The sequence below is a fragment of the Manacus candei genome, unplaced genomic scaffold (assembly GCF_025592945.1).
Source record: "Manacus candei isolate 608988 ecotype Guabito, Panama unplaced genomic scaffold, ASM2559294v1 h1tg000022l, whole genome shotgun sequence".
NCBI classification, from domain to species: Eukaryota; Metazoa; Chordata; class Aves; order Passeriformes; family Pipridae; genus Manacus; species Manacus candei.
In genome coordinates, this window is record NW_026138070.1 from 4,362,165 (window position 1) to 4,379,458 (window position 17,294).

The 17,294-nt window shown below is 44.5% G+C and overlaps 1 protein-coding gene across 5 annotated transcripts in view; it reads left to right on the forward strand.

Moving 5' to 3' along the window:
• CTNNBIP1 (catenin beta interacting protein 1) overlaps positions 1-10,264 on the forward strand; it is a 32,551-nt gene extending 22,287 nt beyond the window's left edge. For all 5 annotated transcript variants that reach the window (XM_051786266.1, XM_051786270.1, XM_051786267.1 and 2 more), the window contains one exon: positions 8,365-10,264. In XM_051786266.1, coding sequence (XP_051642226.1) covers positions 8,365-8,423 — 59 coding nt within the window. In that variant the 3' untranslated portion in view covers positions 8,424-10,264. The remainder of the gene's footprint in view (positions 1-8,364) is intronic.
• Positions 10,265-17,294: the final 7,030 nt, after the last annotated feature.

A 17,294-nucleotide genomic window follows, 5' to 3' on the forward strand; every position in this document is an offset into this window, starting at 1 on the left:
TCCAAATGAAGGAGAGAAAAGCATGGAGTACAAATGGAATTGAGGAAACATAACCAAATACTTTCGGAGAAAGACGAGCTGCAGCTGCAATTTATTGCTCAGCACTTGGATTTCCTCAGAAATCTCTCCAGGTTTCTCTCAGCCAGTGCTGCTGCTGCCCTTTGTGGGGGCTCCACAGCAGCAATCTCAGTCTGTCTGTCTGTCTGTCCCTTCTGCTGCATCCTGGGCTTGGTGACACAGGAAGGGGCCACTGTGAAATGACTGGAAATCAGGAATACAGTCACAGGAGTGTCCAGTTTTCCACCCTGAGGGAGATTCCATCTCCACTAGATGGCATTATCTTGTGCTGAAAAACCCATGAGTCCTCACACCGACTGCTCCGTGTGCTCCAGGGTTGCTCACAGGAATTTTCTTCCCTGCTTTTCTGCTGTTTCCACTGAATCTCCTGTGGCTTTTTGTGTTTTTTTTTTTTTAATGCAACTTGCCTTAACAACAAAAGGTGTGTTATTTAAGGAGTAACTTCCAAGGAGTTGACCCTCAGAGGGTTTCACAACCCTTTGTTCCACAGCCTGACTTGTCCCAGACCTATCTTTAGAGCCACTATTCTCCAGCAGGCACAAAATACACTGAGCTGACTTCACATCCTCATTTTGTTCCCCCCCCCAAAAAGGAATGACATCCTTGGCATTAGCACTCTGAGAGCTTTGTTATGCACCTGCAGGTTTCAGCTCCAAAATGCTGGAGTCTGGCTCCAGAGTTACAGGAAGGTTGTTTGGGATTGGTTTGGTTTGTTTTTTGCTTTTTTTTTTTTTGACAAGAGTATAGAAGATGGATAGTCTAGAATTTGTTAAGTGTCTCACAGCCTCTATCACAGTTTTGATGCTTTTCTTTGTTGTGCATCCATGCAGTGCTGGCTCAGAAGGGCTGGCTGGTGGCCTCCCAGCAGTGACCTGAGGCAGGGGATGAGCTTGGCAGGGGATGGTGCTGCCCACCAGGATTTCTGATACAGATCTGCCAGTCCTCTGTGAGAGCCTGTTTGACCACAGGGAGTCACTGCAGCCTCTGTGTCCATTTTTGCAGGGATGTGCCAGTGCCTTGAAGAAAGAAGTTGACACTGTCCCTGCTGAATTCAGACTTGTGCCATAAACCCTCAGTGAGCCACTGTTAATAACAATATCTCTGATACTTGAAGTTCCTCCCTGATACTCTGCTTGCTGTCTTAGGGGCCAGCAGTGGAAGTTAATGGCTAATTTTGATCAAGAAGCATCTTAGAATACCTCTGTAATTGCTAAGTGAGCCTGAAGGCTAAGCCTCTCCTTGAGTTTGTGGTTATTTTTACTGGAAGAGAAGAAATTTATATTATTTATCTCTTTATTTCTTATCTTGCTTTCAAAAGGAATTCATCTGTTCAGATGTTTACAGATTTCCCTTTACATCTGGAACACCTCCACTCCTGAAGAATTGCCTGCTCTTGGAGTGAATCTTGTTTTCCTGACAGGCAGTTCAAATATTCAGAGTATCTTTGTGTAAATCAGGTAATGAGATATATCCCAGCCTTTCTAAGGTGTTGGAGCAGATATCAAGTGGAAATCAGTGCAAATCTTTCTAATTTGTGTTCTAAACTCTTCACATTTAGTGCTGCAACATGTATTGGAGCAACAGATCCGTGAAGGGATTTTGAATGACCAGAAAGTGTACTCCAGTCTGAAAATAGTCTTTTTTTTTTTCCTTTCTTTTCAATTCCAACTCTATTTGCCCTTTCTTTTCAGTGTATTCCAGACTCTCAGGAAGTGCTGAGTCCCTCACTGTGTTGACTTTGATACTCTTCTCTAGAGAAGGCTTATCTGATGTATTAAAAATACTTTATTATCCATTGCAAGGTGAACTGGTAGCAGAGGGGATGAGCTCTCAGTAACCCAGCAAAGCTTGAACAGCAGTTATAAACATCTAAAACAACAGTTATAAAACTCCAAAATAAGGTATTTAATACTTAAATGTAGTATTAATTAAGAGTCTGACATTAATGTCATGCTCGCGTTTTTTTATAACCATTTTAGTGTTCAGTCATTGCTGCAGTGTTGTTAACACCTTTAGGAAAGTGTAAAATACAGGGTGCTTTTCTTTCCTTGGGGAGCTTTTTATCTGGCATCTGTGGGTTGTTTGTTGCTTTGTTTTTAGGGCACCAGGAATAACTGAGTAACCCAGAGGCATCTCTGCTCAACCAGTGTGTGTGCTAGAGAGGGGATGGAATCAGGAGCTGTTTTGGGATATTAACATATTGGTCTTGCCTGCATTGCAGCAAGAGCTAAGGCAGCTCACACTCCTTAGGTTTCTCCAGCTCAAAATGGTGAAATTCAGGCTTTCTCACATGTTTTTGAGGACAAGCAAAGTGCCTCTCGGGAAGTTTTCTGCTCAGGGGCATCTCCTGCATGAAAGCCACGTTTCCCCTTCCCCAGTTCCTTCCATTCCTGAGGGGTGGGCTGGCACTGGGCTCTGGCAGGTCTGGAAATGGAAGCAGTGCAGTTTGGAAGCAGGAGATGGGAATTATGCTGAGACCTGGGTGATTGCAGCTCTGGTGTTCCTATAGCAACAGGAGTGTGGTGCTGGCTCTTGGAGGAAGCTGCTCCCTTGGGGAGGGAGGGCAAGGCTGAGCTGCAAACACGTGCCCTGCTGGGTGCTGGGGCACCAAAACCCACCCCAGGCTGGCTGTGGAGTGAGGAGGGGACCCTGCTCATGGAATGGCAGAGGGGGCTGGAGGAGTGGAGATCAAGCTCTTCTCATCAGCGTGGGTTTATTCTGTTGAGCACGAGGCTTGTTTTACTGTGCTGCTCCTCTCAGCAGTGCAGGGTGTATTTTTAGCATGCCAGACTAGGATGCCAACACTGGGAATTTCAGGGAAGAGTTAATGTTTAGAAGGTTGTTGCTTGAAGGTGGTTGAAGAAGTGTGTGTGTACAGGAATCTTGGGGGAAGTGAAGAATTTCTTTTTTTAATTTGGCAGCGTTTAAAAATTCACAACAGGCTAAACCTTCTGATCTCTTAAAGGCTTTTGGGGCTTAATTAATTCTGCAGGTGACTACAAACAAATCAGGTGTCTATTTATCATTCAGAGAGCACTTGCAAACAGCAGCTGTAGATGTGTCAGCATCTTCCTTTGTGTTAAGGCAGTGTGGTTTTAATCCAGCTTGTGTCCTCCTGGCTTGATGTCCCTGTTCCCAGGTACCTGCTGGGAAAACATCAGTGTCAGTCATCCTGGTGCAATTTTCTGGAATTTAGGGGAGCTGATGAGCAGTTGAACACACTGAGCTCAGTGGATGTCTCTGGTCTTCTCTGCTGTGCAGCAAAACCGTTTGACCTTCAGCTCATCTTGGCTTGCCAAGACTGAAGTCCAGGTGGTGGAAAAGAACTCTGAATTCAGCAATCCCAACAACTGCAGTGGGAACATAATCACAGCAGGGTTTTTTTGGAAGTTAGTGGGGTAGGACTGGCACTATTGCCTTCCAAGACAGGACATGTGCTGCCAGCTAATTATTGGTAATTTCTAGGAAGGAGGAGGGTGGGAAAGTGGGAAAGGCAGAAGAAGTGGGAGAACTATTTGCATGTCTGAGAGCTTGTGGCAATTAATGCTTTGCTCATGAAAGAAGGCGGGGAATATTTAATTGGGTTTACGTGTAAGGCTCTATTTCAGTGTGGAAATGTGTGCCCAGAAAAGGGGCAGCTGTGGAGAGAGAAGCTGTGGAGGTGCAGGAGGTCAGGTATAAGTGGGCCTTCGTCATTGTTCTATACATTAATTACTGGAAGTGAAGGATGTGCTAAAAGTAAACCTGGTTCACCGTCCTATTGTCTCAGCCACAGGCTCTTGGCAATGTGCAGCTTAACTTTATAACCTGTGCTCTGCTTTTTACATTTATTTTACTTGATTAGCAGGAAAACATCCGTTGTTGGAGCCAAGTGGGACTGCAGGAGCAGCTCTGTGCACTGGTACTTTAATCCCTGCTTTCCTTTGAGCACACAGAAGCCCCAGCCCGGTTCTCTGCCAGTGTTTGTGTTTGTACATGAGCACAGGCACTGGAGAATTGCTTAATGAGCACCTCGTTAGCTTGGTTTCATTTAGCTCTGGGGAGCTGGGGTTGTAGGACTGGGCTCCAACAAAACCTGCTTTTGTGCTGAGAAATGTGGAGGACGTTTCTGTGGACAAATGTCACCCAGGTACTTTTGCTCCAGGACATCTCGAGACATAACCCTGCTCCCTCAGTGGCTTTTTTGGGAGGTTGGGAGTGCTGGGGGGTGTCCATGGCATTCCCACCCTGCTCCCTGACCCCGCTGCCCGTGGCCCCATCAGCTCTGCCAGCCTGCAGGAACTTTCTGTGTGGCTGCTGTTGTTTGGCCAAAGTTTGTCTTCCCCTGTGTAAAAATTATCACCTCACCAAGGGTAAAATTTGATCTTTAATGTGGGAATAAAAGACCTGAGCACAGGCTTGAGTCTTTACTGCAAGATGTTTGCTGTTGGGTGTTGTGCCCTCGGGTTACCCACCCACTTACCTGTCTACCTGGAAGATATTATTATCTTCTGTATGATAGATCAAATTGTGTTTTTAAAGGCAGTTGCCTGAGGCTCTTGCAAATGCTGAGCTGCACGTGATTCCTGCAGATGAAAACATTGGTGGTTCTACCAAATAACAAAAGCAACCGAGGAGGGGACAGGAAATAAAATATCCAGAATTGGGTACAAAATCTGTCCTTTACTCATCTGGCTTAAAACTGTACCTAGAGACACAGAAATCCATAACTTCTAATCTTTTTCTTCCTTTCTGAGATGAACAGCTAAGCCCCTTCTGCCACCTCTGGTCCTCAGTGCTCTCCTGTTCCTTCCTGGGCATTGTTTCACTGCTCCCTGGTGTTCTGGCAGAACTTTCCAGCTTTGTGTTGCCATCAGGTTTCATTAGTTTATGATTTACTCTTCTGTTCCGGGCTCATTTGTGAAAGTACGAAGTAGAATTGCCAAGCATTGAGAAAGTACAGTTGTAATCCCTTTTGTCCCAATGATTTTCCTTTCAAACACAATCCCTGACCTTTCCTTAACGAATTGTTTACCCGCCTTGGTCCTTGATTGAGATTGCCCTTTATAATTTAAAAAGTACCACGTGGGAAGCTCTGTGTTATAAAGTGCTGGAGACCCATCAGAGAGGGAGCAGCTTTTTGATGATGCTATGGTTTAAAAAAACACCTGTGCAGTGAATTCATGAATTCAGGTACAACCTGTAGTCATTGTAATTCCACTGGTGGTAAAACTGAGTGTGGTTTGCTCTGGCTGTGAAAGGCTGAAATCTTGAATTCCAGACCCACTCTCCATCCACTATTCTTTAGGATGCATGTGATAATCCAGTAATCCTATAGATATTCAAGCATTTCCCATACTTTTACACTGTTCTTTGTTGTGCTTGTGCTTTGTCTTCCAAATAGAACAAGGCTTTAAAATTTGGCTTTTTCACCGCTCCTGGATTTTTTTTTGTATTCCTTTCTCTTTTTTCCCATTGGAAGTCGAGGGAAATGTCCCAGTGTCAGAAGTTCATGCTGACAGTGACATTGGCATTGAGGCTGTGCCAGGTGTGCCCAGGGAATGGGAATGGGAATGGAAAGGGGACTGAGGGTGACCCCGCTCCCAGCAGGGGCTGTTTGGGCCGTGAAAGCCAAACTGAGCAGCAGCATTCCCGGCATCCCCTGTGCCCAGAGCTATTTCTGCTCATCATGTGTCTGAAAGGGCTGTGCTGTGCCTGGGAACGGGGCTGGGAGCTGGGATTTCGGGGCAGGAGGGAATTCAGACCCTCTTTATTGCGTGATTATCGGGACGGTGGGGGCACTTGTAAGGATTTAGACACCAGAAAGGGGAGACCCCAGGAAAACAATCAACATCTGTTGAGTAATCCAGCTCATCCCTGGGCTGGCCTGACGTCATGTGTGATTTTGTGGTTGCCAGGCGACTCCAGCTGCTCCAGCCTCCTCCTTTCCAAAGAGGGATCCATGGAAAACACACCACGGGCTGGGCTTTATCTGCCCCTGATTTCTTAAACGTTCCTCCTCTTTCAGCAGGGAGGTGTTTTTCAGAATCCTGGCAAATAAAATCCTTTTTTATTTTTTTTTAATTATTATTATTATTATTATTTTAGAGGGCTGGTGGTTCTGGTGCGTTTTAAAAATCAACGAGGCAGCTTGTTAACTCCGAGCTGGATCCTGGTGCTATATATCATTTATGTTTTGATCAAGGAAAAAAAACAGTTTGTGGAGGAGATGAAAAGGGAGATGACTGCAGGGCTTCTGAGTGCTGGCAGGAGGGTGCATCAGAGCAGTTTTTGATGTAGTTTTATATAAGATAAGGGTCCTACATATGAAAAACAAACTACTCTTTGGTCCTTAATATTTCCTCCTTTAAGTACATGTAACAAATAAATTGTGAAGTGTATACAAGTAAGTGTGGCTGCATTTCCTGAGCATTGATTTAGCTTTTAAGGACATTAGCAAGGGGAATTTACAACCATTTTTGGCCACTTTTCCTGCTGTATTGCAACTAAAGAGCAGATCAGATAACTGGGAAATGGAATCCATGTAACTAAAACAGATGAGGAATTTTTATTAGTCTTTTTTTCCCCCTTTATGCAGGTGTAGAGGGAGAAGTTGCTTGGGGCACCAAGCTGAGATCTGCTTCTTGATATGCTTCAAGTAAAAAAGGCTGGAGGAATTTTAGGTGCTGATGCTCCTCCTGAGTTGAATTTGAACTTTCCAGAGCCCTGTAAGAGGATTCTGTGGAGCTGAGCAGTTACCTGGCTGGGATGGGCAGGCTGGGGTGCTTTGGGCATTTCCTGGTTTGTCACCTTATCCCTTCAGAGAAGCTTTGAAGAAAAACTTCCTAAGTAAAATCATCCCAAGCAGACCAAACTAGTTAATGAAGGCCAGACTGGTCCTTGTTGCCCTTAAACACTTGGGATCCCTTGAAGGGAGGACATAATTTTTAGAAATTACATGGACACTGACTGGAGGATTCATCATGTTTTCTAATCAGATAAATGCTGTGAGAGGATCTACAGATGAAAGAAAGCTTTTCCTTTTATCTGACTTTCTTGGGGATCAAATTTTTACCAGAAAAATTAAAAATACTGCACTCAGCCCTTCAGGGGTTGTTTTCCAGGTCTTGTCTAGACTGAATATACTGATTTAATCCACTGCTTTGACACTGCTGTGTGATGTACTTTTATTTCCATATTGTCCTGGAGACATTTCTCTTTAATTGCCTGCTGGGCCACACTCCAGAGCTGGGAAGTCCAGAGAGCAGATTTCTCTTCTGAAGATCTCAGGGCATCTTTTTGAAAGGAAGAGAGCTCAGCATGGAGTGTTTTTACCAGCTTTTATCAGATGTGTTTCTCGAGCCATTCAGGTCTTTCTGCTGTCAGTGCCCACTTGAAAGGCCACACGAGTTTGCAAAGACTTGGAGATGGTTCTGGGAAGGTAATTAACCTCTTTCTGTGCTTAGGGACACCAGTTTGGATGGTGATTACACAGAGTTGATGGCCTCCATTAAAAATAGAAATCCAATGACTGAGGAAGTCCACACACTGAATTCTTCTGGAAAAAGATTTCTGCAGGCTGGGGATGAAAGCACTGCTTAGCAAAGCTGGATCTTCTCCTTCCTGGGCAAATGAAAGCCTTCAGTGTGACAAACATACTGCACTTCTGTTAGGAACATTTTCAAGACATCTTAGTTTATAAAGGATGTTTAAGTGATTTTTTTAGTGGGGGGAAAATAGGAAAAAACCTTTCAGCTGGGCTATTAAAACAATTTTTCGTCCCTTAAAAGCAAAGAGTAATGAGTATCTCTGTGTAAAGATACAGTAAAAATGCCTAAATGTCACTTAAAAAGGGCAGTGATGCATAGGGAAGTACAAATGTTATTGAGCAGTCAAGGTCCTCGTGCTTCAGAGAAGCTCAATAAATTTCTTATGCAGTGCTGGAGTTTACAAGGCAAAAAAAAAATAGTATCTCAACATGCCTGTGGTGACAATCCTCTGAACACTTTAAGTCTTGCTTCTTAGAAATGTGTGAAAGCAAGGAATTCTTGGTTTTCTTTAAAACCAGACTGATTTCCTTAGGCTTGCAAAGGAAGAACACTTTAAATCCACTGCTGAAATGTTTAGATGACTTTAAATGCCGGTCCCTCCCCCCCCAAAAAAAAAAGAAAATGCAGCTTTCTCTTCATCCTCTCCTCTTTTTTGCTTTCCTGTTGATGTTATGGATGTGTTGGAGTGACAGTTTGGGCACTGCATCTTTGAAGGAAGTAATTCTGGTGTGTTTTCCTGTGCCCTTTGTTGTTGCAGGTGCTGAGGACGTGGTGATGGCATTTTCCAGATCAGAGACAGAAGACAGAAGGCAGTAACTACAGGACACCTGAACAACACAGAGCTGGAGAGGACAGTGAGATCCCTGAAGATAGAGGAGGATGGCTGAGCATTAATAAGTTCCTTTGCCCACCCTAATTGTTCCTTGGTATTCCTTCTCCTTTGTAATGTTGTTTCCCTTTGCCCAACCCTCAGGATGCATCTCCCAGCCATCCATTCCTGTCAGATTTTGCTCCTCAGCCAGGCTGTGTTCATTAAGGACAGACCCAGAGGGGTGGTTTTGGTTGGCTCAGAGGGACAGGCAGTGCTTGGCTAAAGGAAGGCAATTTTTTCAAACTTGACCAATGGAAAACCTTTTATCTCACGTTTTATTTTGTATTTTAAAGAAAAGTCTCTCGACATCCTACTTCTAAAGAAGCTTTTCATGCTGTGGTGCTTATTTAGGTCAAACTTGTGAACTTGAAGAGGGTTTGATTTGGCTGCATAGAACTGGAAGCAACTTGTGATTTGGTGACAATGCAAATGCTTTCCCTTCAGTTGGCTTGCAGGTATTTTGCTGACTCCCAACATTTTCATTGCAGGAAGCTGATGTTTTGGTGCATTGGTTATTTCTTTACACTCACTGACTTGCAGAGGGGGGTGGGGGGGAGGGAGACAAATGTGCTTTGCAATATTTATTACACCTACACACATATAAAGGCTTGCTTTTGGGGGGTTGTTTTGGTTTTGTTTTTTTGGTTTTTTTTGATTGGCTTTGGAGTCATGTTTTTTGATTTCCTTTTGGCTGCAGTGTTTCTGATGCAATCAGTTTTTCCACACTCAGCTGCTCTGTGGCCTCGAGCTCTTTTTGGGAGCATGTGTCGAAAAGCAGATTTGGTTCAATAAATCCACCTGTTTAGGCTGGAACATGGAGATTCCCAGCCCTCCTGGGCTGTGCCATGAGCTCCTGGCACACCTGGCTGCTCAGGTGGCCTCTCCCTTTGCTTCTGACAGAGGAGCTGTAGATGTTTTGCAGGAATTGCAAGAGTGAGATCTATGGCTGTGACATGAATTTGCCAAATTTGTATAGAGGATATGTGAACTTGTTTAAAACAGTACAGAGAGTTCCACTTTAACCCTTTAATTGCTGCACAAGACTAACTCTCACATTAGGAAAAATTAATGATCATTAACTTAAATCCAGCTTGCACTGGGGTTTAATAAACTGAGTTTCTGGTCGCTTGAAAAATTGTACCTGGTTTGCCTCCTTGCAGCTGTTTGGTGATAGGGAAATGCTGTGGATCCCAAGATAATCCCATTTTCTTTAGGCACTATTCCAAGAGGCAGGAGCTGCATTAAGCTGTCCAACACTGAGTGTACAGGTGACACTCTCAGGTTTACTCTCCTTGTAGCTGCAGGGCCTTAAAACACACACACACAAACACACATTTACAGACTGAAAAACCTGCAGTGGAATTCCTGAAGTGCACTGACTGTCCAGGAATCTGCACATGGTCTTTAGCACTGCTGCCTAAAACCAAGCACTTCATTCTCTCTCATGTGTGTGCAGGTGGTTTTTACAAAACTTCTGGATTTTGCTGTGGGTTGCACTGACTTTGAGATGTTTCAGAATCTATTAAAGCTGAACTCCATTCACCTGACCCTGGTTCCTTTGGTATGGTTAATTACTCACAGTGACAATTCTAGAACCTGACTGTGACAACATGACCATTTTTGTGGCAGGAGGTTCTGCTGACAGGATGCTGTTCTGGCAGCAAAATAGGGGAGAAGCTGGAGAAAACCATGGACTGTGTGCAAGTGGAAGAATGGACTTGTGAGCAGAAGGAGGAAATTGTCTTGAGCAAATAAATCCTGTGTAATGAGAGCAACAGTACATCTATTCATGAAAACACTCCTTTTAATTCAGTTGCAGCTTTGTCAAGTTCAATGTGAAGGTAAATCTCTCTCCCCTGTTCATTGGGGCTGGATAAGAAATTTCTTTATTAAAATAAACCAGGAATGAGCCCAAAAGATTCTTTAAATTTTGACCTGGTTGCCTAAGAGGCACTTTAATGTTAACTTTTGGTGCAAAGGGGGGCAGCCCTTAAAGGGTTAATTTAGGGGGGTGGGGGTGTTTCTGGCTGGAAGGGATGGGCCTAAAAAGAATCCTCCATGTGTATCTGTGGCATTCCTGAGCTGGTAAATCTTTTCAAGAAGAAAAGCAAAGTGTTTATGTGGTTTAATCTTTTCACTAAAAATGTTACTGTTGGGGAGGGAGGGGAGAAATACAGTTTTTAATAGCTACTCTTGTTTCATATTGATTTATTACACTGTTGAACTGCCCAATGAAAAATTGCTTCACCTTTGTTGAAGGACTTCCATAGACACTCCAAACTTGGGGTCTTGAGTAATTATGTTGAGAAGGATATTCTGAAAGAAGCCAACATGTTTTATAGTCACATGATATGGAATCCAGACACTGGAGGAGTTGTAGTCTCTTGAGAATATCTGTGCTCTGCCCCTTCCCACTGGTGATTCCTTAACTTTCAACCAGAGCTGGAAGATCTGTAATAAAGAACTCACATATAAATCAGGGAGAAAGCAGTGACAAAGAGGGCTTTCCAGCATTCCTTTTGAATTATATTTCTAAGCATTTATCTTCTTGATTTCTTCAGTGAAAACAAAATCCCCATTCCAGCTGTGGAATCTGGATTAGCTGGGAGGTGGAGAAACCCCCCCACAGAACATGAGCGTGGTAGACTTGCTTGTTGCTTGTACAGATTTTTCAAGCTTGACCTTTGTGTTTTGCCTTTTCAAGCAAATCATTACTAATAAAACTAAGAACTGCAGTGGTTTAGAGGTCAGAGGTGAGCACAGATCTAATTTGAAATGTGTTTGTGAGTAGAAAAGGCTTTGTGGCCACTACCAACCAAATAGTGCTTCAGGCATATTCAGCAAGGGAGTGTAAAAGCTTCAGAGGCATCTTCCAAAAAACACTCTTTGGGTGGTCTTTTTGGGAGACATGTTCCTTTAGATACTCAAAATGTGCTATTGTTCTGCTTCTCTTGCCAAGCTGATCATGAACCTCTCCCAACACAGTTTCCCAGAGCTTGAGGAGAAGGTTCAGAGCTGAACCAGAACCCTCCTCTCTCCCCACATGGGCAGCAGTTGCTGTTTGTGGCTTGTTGTGGCTGAGCTTGGCCCCTTGTAAATGAAAATGAGACTTCACCACTCACACAGACCTTGAGTTTGATTCTCCCAGCTCCTAAAACAAAGCCTGGAGGAACAGAATGTGTGAGCTGGAGGCACAGCAAGGCTTTGGGAGGAGGTACTGCCTGGAAGAAGCTTGGACCACTAATAAAATAAAATAAGCCCTTTTGATTTTTTGTTCCTGTTCCTACCTAAGGTAAGTAGTTACTGGAAGTTGTGTCCTCTTGGCTGGTGAAAGTTTCTAAAGCTTTACCATTAAATCTGGTTCAGTTCCATAAAGTCTGTGTTTCTAATTCACCAGCAGCCCGAATAGTTCTGGTGAAGGCTGAGGATTAAATGGCCCATGGAATGCAAAGAGCCATCACCTGGAGCAGAAATCATCCTAAATAAGACCTCAGGGTCATATGTGGGATAAATTTCTATAGTTATTGAGAGTCCCTTACAAGAACAGAGCAGTGCCATGTCTGAAGTTACCAGTGTTTTATATTATTTTATATTTATATTACAAGGGGAAAAAAGGGCCAGAGGTTAAAAGCTTTGAATCAGATACATATATATATATAATGTGTTAGAAATTATTTTATGAAGGATACGGAGTGCCTGGGCAGGGAGGGGAAAATATGATTTGGATTCCTTTAAGATCAGTCCTTCAGCTTTCTTTTTGGTTTCTTGCCTCCTCAAGGACTGTGGCAGAGCTGGCAGCACAAAAGGCTGCAGGGTACTGGGAGCAGCAGGAACCAGGAGTGCAGGAAGAACAGCTTCTGGAATTTTAAGAAATCTTGAGTTGTATTCAGTGTCTCCAACACAAAGAGTCCTTAGTGAGTAGCATCTCTTCCTCACTGTAACCCACCAGTAACAAAGTGTTCCAAAGCTCAGTTGTTAATAAAGAGCTTTTAAGAAGCTTTGTTAAAGCTGCACAATAGTTGTTTTAGGTGTAACAGGAGCACTAAAGTGCTGCATAGTTGCTGCCTGGTGGGATATTTGCTGAAGGCAGCTGATTTTTAACCCAGCTGACAGCAATGTGGTACATCCAGCATCATCCTCATCCTCATCCTGCTCCACATCCAGTGGGTCTGGACCTGTTTGTTGCCCAGTGCTGCAGTCAGAGGTGCAGGTTCTGTGCAGGGCAAATCCCTGCTCGCAGCATCCCCAGGAAATGACATTTATTGCTTAATTTCTTTGAGGTGAAATGTTTTGATTTGTTTTATTTCATCTTCTGACAGTTGTTTTATTTCTGACAGTATTCTTATAGATCCTGACAGTTAGGCCTGGATGACTTATTTCAATAAAGTTAGGCAATATAAGTGGCCTCACACCAAACTAGCTTTTAAGGGTGTTAAAATGTCAGATGTCTGTAATCAGGAGCCAGGCACAGCACTGATGGGTGATGGGTGGACAGACTTTTTCTTGCAGCCTCAGGTGATCAGTGATTTGCATCCTGCAAAGTCTGTTCCCTGTGTATCTGTGAATTCTGGAGCAGTCAGTAAATAGGTCACTGGCTGCCGTGGTGGCTCTTCCAGGCCTGCCTTGGACTTGCTGTATTTACAGACACTTTGCACTGCAGTTTCCCTTAAAGCTCCCTGTTACTGCTGCTTTTCCCAGTTTTACAGGTACAGCAGTGCTGTACAACAGGGAGGACTGTTGTTACTTACCAGGGTAGGAACTTGGATCTGTTCCCTGTCAGACAGAGGTGGGTTCCCATCCAAAGACAGAGAAGAGATCACCTCCTGCCTTCTTAGCTCTGCTTTCATTTGCTCTGCAGCTGATTTGCCCTGAGCAGGATTCCTGCAGTACGTTGTAAACAACCTGGCTGGTTTCCCTTGTAGCCTAAAGCACTTCAGTTTTGGGGATTGTTTATTTTGGAAAGGAGAAAAAGTTAGGGGTTTTTGATGCTTTATAGCCTGGCCTGCTTAGAAGTTGCCTCATGTATCAGCATGAAGCAGTTGTGATGTTCTGTGCTCTGAGCTTTTTGCTGCCTTGACGTTTTCCAGGTTAACTCTCCTTGCTGTTTGATGCTGGTCTGTGACAGAGACCTGTGAGAGCAGGAAATAAACTTTCAGCCTTTCTTTAGCAATTACAGCACTAACTCCAACCCAGATGGGGACTGATGCATCTATGCTTTAGTTTTTAGCTGTTACAGGTTACTGCTGCCCTTCTCTGGTGCAGTTACAAGTGCAGCAATCCCCCCAGGGTCAGCAGAGGGTCCTGGCTGGAGCTGGAGATACTGGAGCACCTCTCCCCATGTGCTGTGCCTGTCTCTGACAGGCACCTGATGAGCTCTTTGCCCACCCCCAGAGAAAAAAGGCCCTTTACCCACTCTCTGAGTAACACAGGTGGTTAACAACTATTTCCCCCCCCCCCCAAGGTTGTGAAATATGTCAGATTAACCTTGGTACTTAACTTGGTTCAGCTGAATCCTAAGGTTACATCTGCATACTGAGTTGAGGCTCTTACAATATTAGGGACCTCTTCAATTAGATTTATATTTGAATGGGTATTTAATAGTGTTCTGGGCTTAACTGCTGGGGTTTTAGCCCCAGATGGAGGGTTAGTTCCCCGTGTCTCATTTGCACTGCACACCTCTTTTGCACAGCTGATTTCAAATTTCAGGAGACACAGATCATCATTAAGCTGTACAAGCATGTGGGTTTGCACCACAGCCCATGTGTTGTCACATAACACATTCCCACTTCCCAGTGAGGTGAAAGTAATTTTCCCACTCAGACAGGGCATAACTCAGTACTCTCCTGGTGCTTGCAATGTTTGAAGTGATGGCAGGAACAAGGTTGACTGTTCTGCAAATACGTTTCCCCAGATGAGGGGAATTGTGTGAGATGAGCATGTATTATATAAATTCACATCAAGGCTGGATGCAGAGACTCACCTGACCAAGGATGTGGCTCCAAACCCTGCTGTTCTACCTGGGGGAGGGGGATTGTTTTAAGCTGCCAGAGGAGCTCAACAGTTCCTCTTGTTTCCTGCCCTTAGTCTGTTCTTTCAGAGAAGCTCAAGGCATAATTGTGGTCCAAGGCTGCAGAGCAACTTGTGACTGGAACTGAGACAGAGCTGAATAGTGCCTGGGTGGCAAACAGGAGCCCTGTGTTCAGCTGCAGGAGCAAGGAAGTGGCACTGGAACTGTACAGTAAGAGTGTGGCCACACTGATGGTTTTGGGGTTTGGTGTTGTTTAGCTGTGAAGGGATGGAAAGTTTCCATGCCTTCAGAGGAAGGATGCTGCTCCAGAAGAGAGCAGCTTGGGATGTTATTACTGTGTACACACGTTTGGCCCATGAAATAGGAGAGTGCAGGGAGTTACCTGATCAAGGAATGACACAGGAGCTCGTGGTGCTGCTGCTGACTGTGCACTGTAATCCCTGCTCAGCTCTGCCCGTGACCTCCTAATCACAGGGCACGGTGTAGATTGCACTGAACGTGATTGGAATGGACAGTGGTAGCCAAGCATTTCCCTTCAGCCTTTTGTCCTGTACCTCGAGTGCCTGGAGCAGCCAGACACTGCCTGTGTGTCCTGATGGATGTGAGCAGCTCCAGTGTGTGCCTCTGCCTGGGCACAGCCAGGCCTGGGCTCCTGCAAGGAGAGCAGTTCCCAGCAGAGTCTGCACTCGGGGGGTGTTTTTTAATGGCTTGATTCTGCTGAATCTCGGGGGTTGTGAGGAGGGAGATGGGGCAGGGCAGCAACGGATGAGTTTCTGTAGGTGGAAGCACAGGGGGACAGCTCTTCCTGGCTGTTGTGTTCTCATAAGCCTCTTTGAGCCTGCAGAAAGATGGTAATTAAACCAGACAGAATCTTAAGCTTTTGCCTTGCCTCGCCAGCAGCACCAGACTTCAGAGCCTCCCTCTAAAAGGAGCTGTGCCATGTGCTGGTTCTGTACATGCTTAGCTGCTCACACCATATGTGCCTACTGTGGGGCCTTTTGTTTTAGTCTGACCTTGACCTCGAGGTCACAGTCTCCTGAAACTAAATGGGGCGTGTGGACTCACCCTGGCTGGTGGAGCCACGGGAGCATTTTTACCTGATTTTTTTTTGTTTGCTTTCTCTCTAAATGTAGCAAAGTGTAGATGTCAGAGGATTGGAGCAGTGCAGGAATTTAAATGAAATCTTTTTACTTGCTGTGCCATTGTCTTGCTTCCCTCCTTCTGACCTGGGTAACTGAGAAGTGTTTAAATGAACTACATCCCACTAACAAACAGGAAAGGCTTCCTAAGGGTTTTGCAGACACCACAACCAGCAGAGCTGCTCTAGTAAATAGTAGTCTGGGCACTGTGTATGCAAAGATTCCCAGCTCATACCCTTCTGCAGAGAACATCCTTTCCTCTGTTCTTGGAGTTTTAAATAGAGAATTTGTCAGGAGCAGCACCTTGACTTAAGTACTGGTGAGATGGATCACAGAGAATGAGATCTTTGGCATAGTAAGATCCCAGACCTGGTAGTGCTCACAGCTCAAAGTCAACACCTTGAATTCTGCTCAGACAGAAGGAACAAGAAATTCAGCTGTGTCAGGTTGCTGCAGAGCAAAGCCACAAAAATACCTTTGAAACACAAGTACTGTTAGATATCACTGAGGGATCATAAGCAACATTCAATCTGCAGGATTAGGTCATGGCTGAGTTGAGCTTAAATTGGTTCTGTAATTCTAAAATGACATTTACTGACATCTTTGCAGGAGAGGCCACACTGCTTTAGTGATCTGATGGAGAGTGTGTTCTGCCACCTGGGTAGAAAGAAGAGGTCATGTGTGTTGTTTCTTTTAGTCTCCTGTCTTGACAGAGTGCAGAGAGTTGGTTCTGTCTGGACCTGAGTAAGTCTTTGTGAAGGTTGTTAGCACCATTCTTGCTTAGAGCTACTAAAAAGAGGGGGGAGCAGTAAAGGGAAAAAGAAAGAGATTAAAGGGGAAAACCCAGTAGGTTATAAATGCATTTTCCTCTGTGCTGGAGGTTAAATAATATTTTATGTGTGTGACACAGATACTGTGATTAAGGAGCTGTCAGGCAGAATGAGAGCTGGGCAGCGAAGGGAGCAGAGATGCTTGAGGGAAAAGGGTATGAAAATGTTCTAATGCTGAATTCTCTTGTGCATATCTAGTGTGTGATGTGTGCCTTTCACTCCAAAAAAAAAAAGGCTATTCTACAGATATTTAAGGTGTTTTTCTCCTTCATTTCTTAGGCATCTCTTCTGTCTGAGATGTCTTACTGGTTACTAGTGACATTACTTTAGATAACGGTCAGAAGCTCTAATCTGTGCTGCTACTTCAAGGTCTAGGATTAGGGCTGTAGAATGGCATATGATAATCTTGTACATAAATCATGGCTTTAACGAATGGGGGAGGTTTATCCTGTTTACTCAGTTGCAGACAGACAAGCTTCTGTGCATCTTGCTCAGTTTGAGGACTCCTCAGTCGCTGCAGAGCCTCTGGAATTCCAGCTGCCATCGTGTAGCCCCCGTTCAAATGGGTGAAACCTGGGCACTCAGACTCATTTTTAGAGCAGGTCAGTAAATACTTGACCTATCCCAAGTCGTATTTTCATGTTCCACAGATGCCTGTCATTCCCAGAGGCTCTTCCTCACGCAGGAGCTGCCTGTGTAAGCTGGGCTTCAGACAGGATGATATGCCTGTCTCATCTCATAAGCTTTTTACTTACACTCAGTGGACAATGTCTCATTGAAGCAGCAGTAAACAGGGAGCAGTGGGTGCTGGTAGCATGC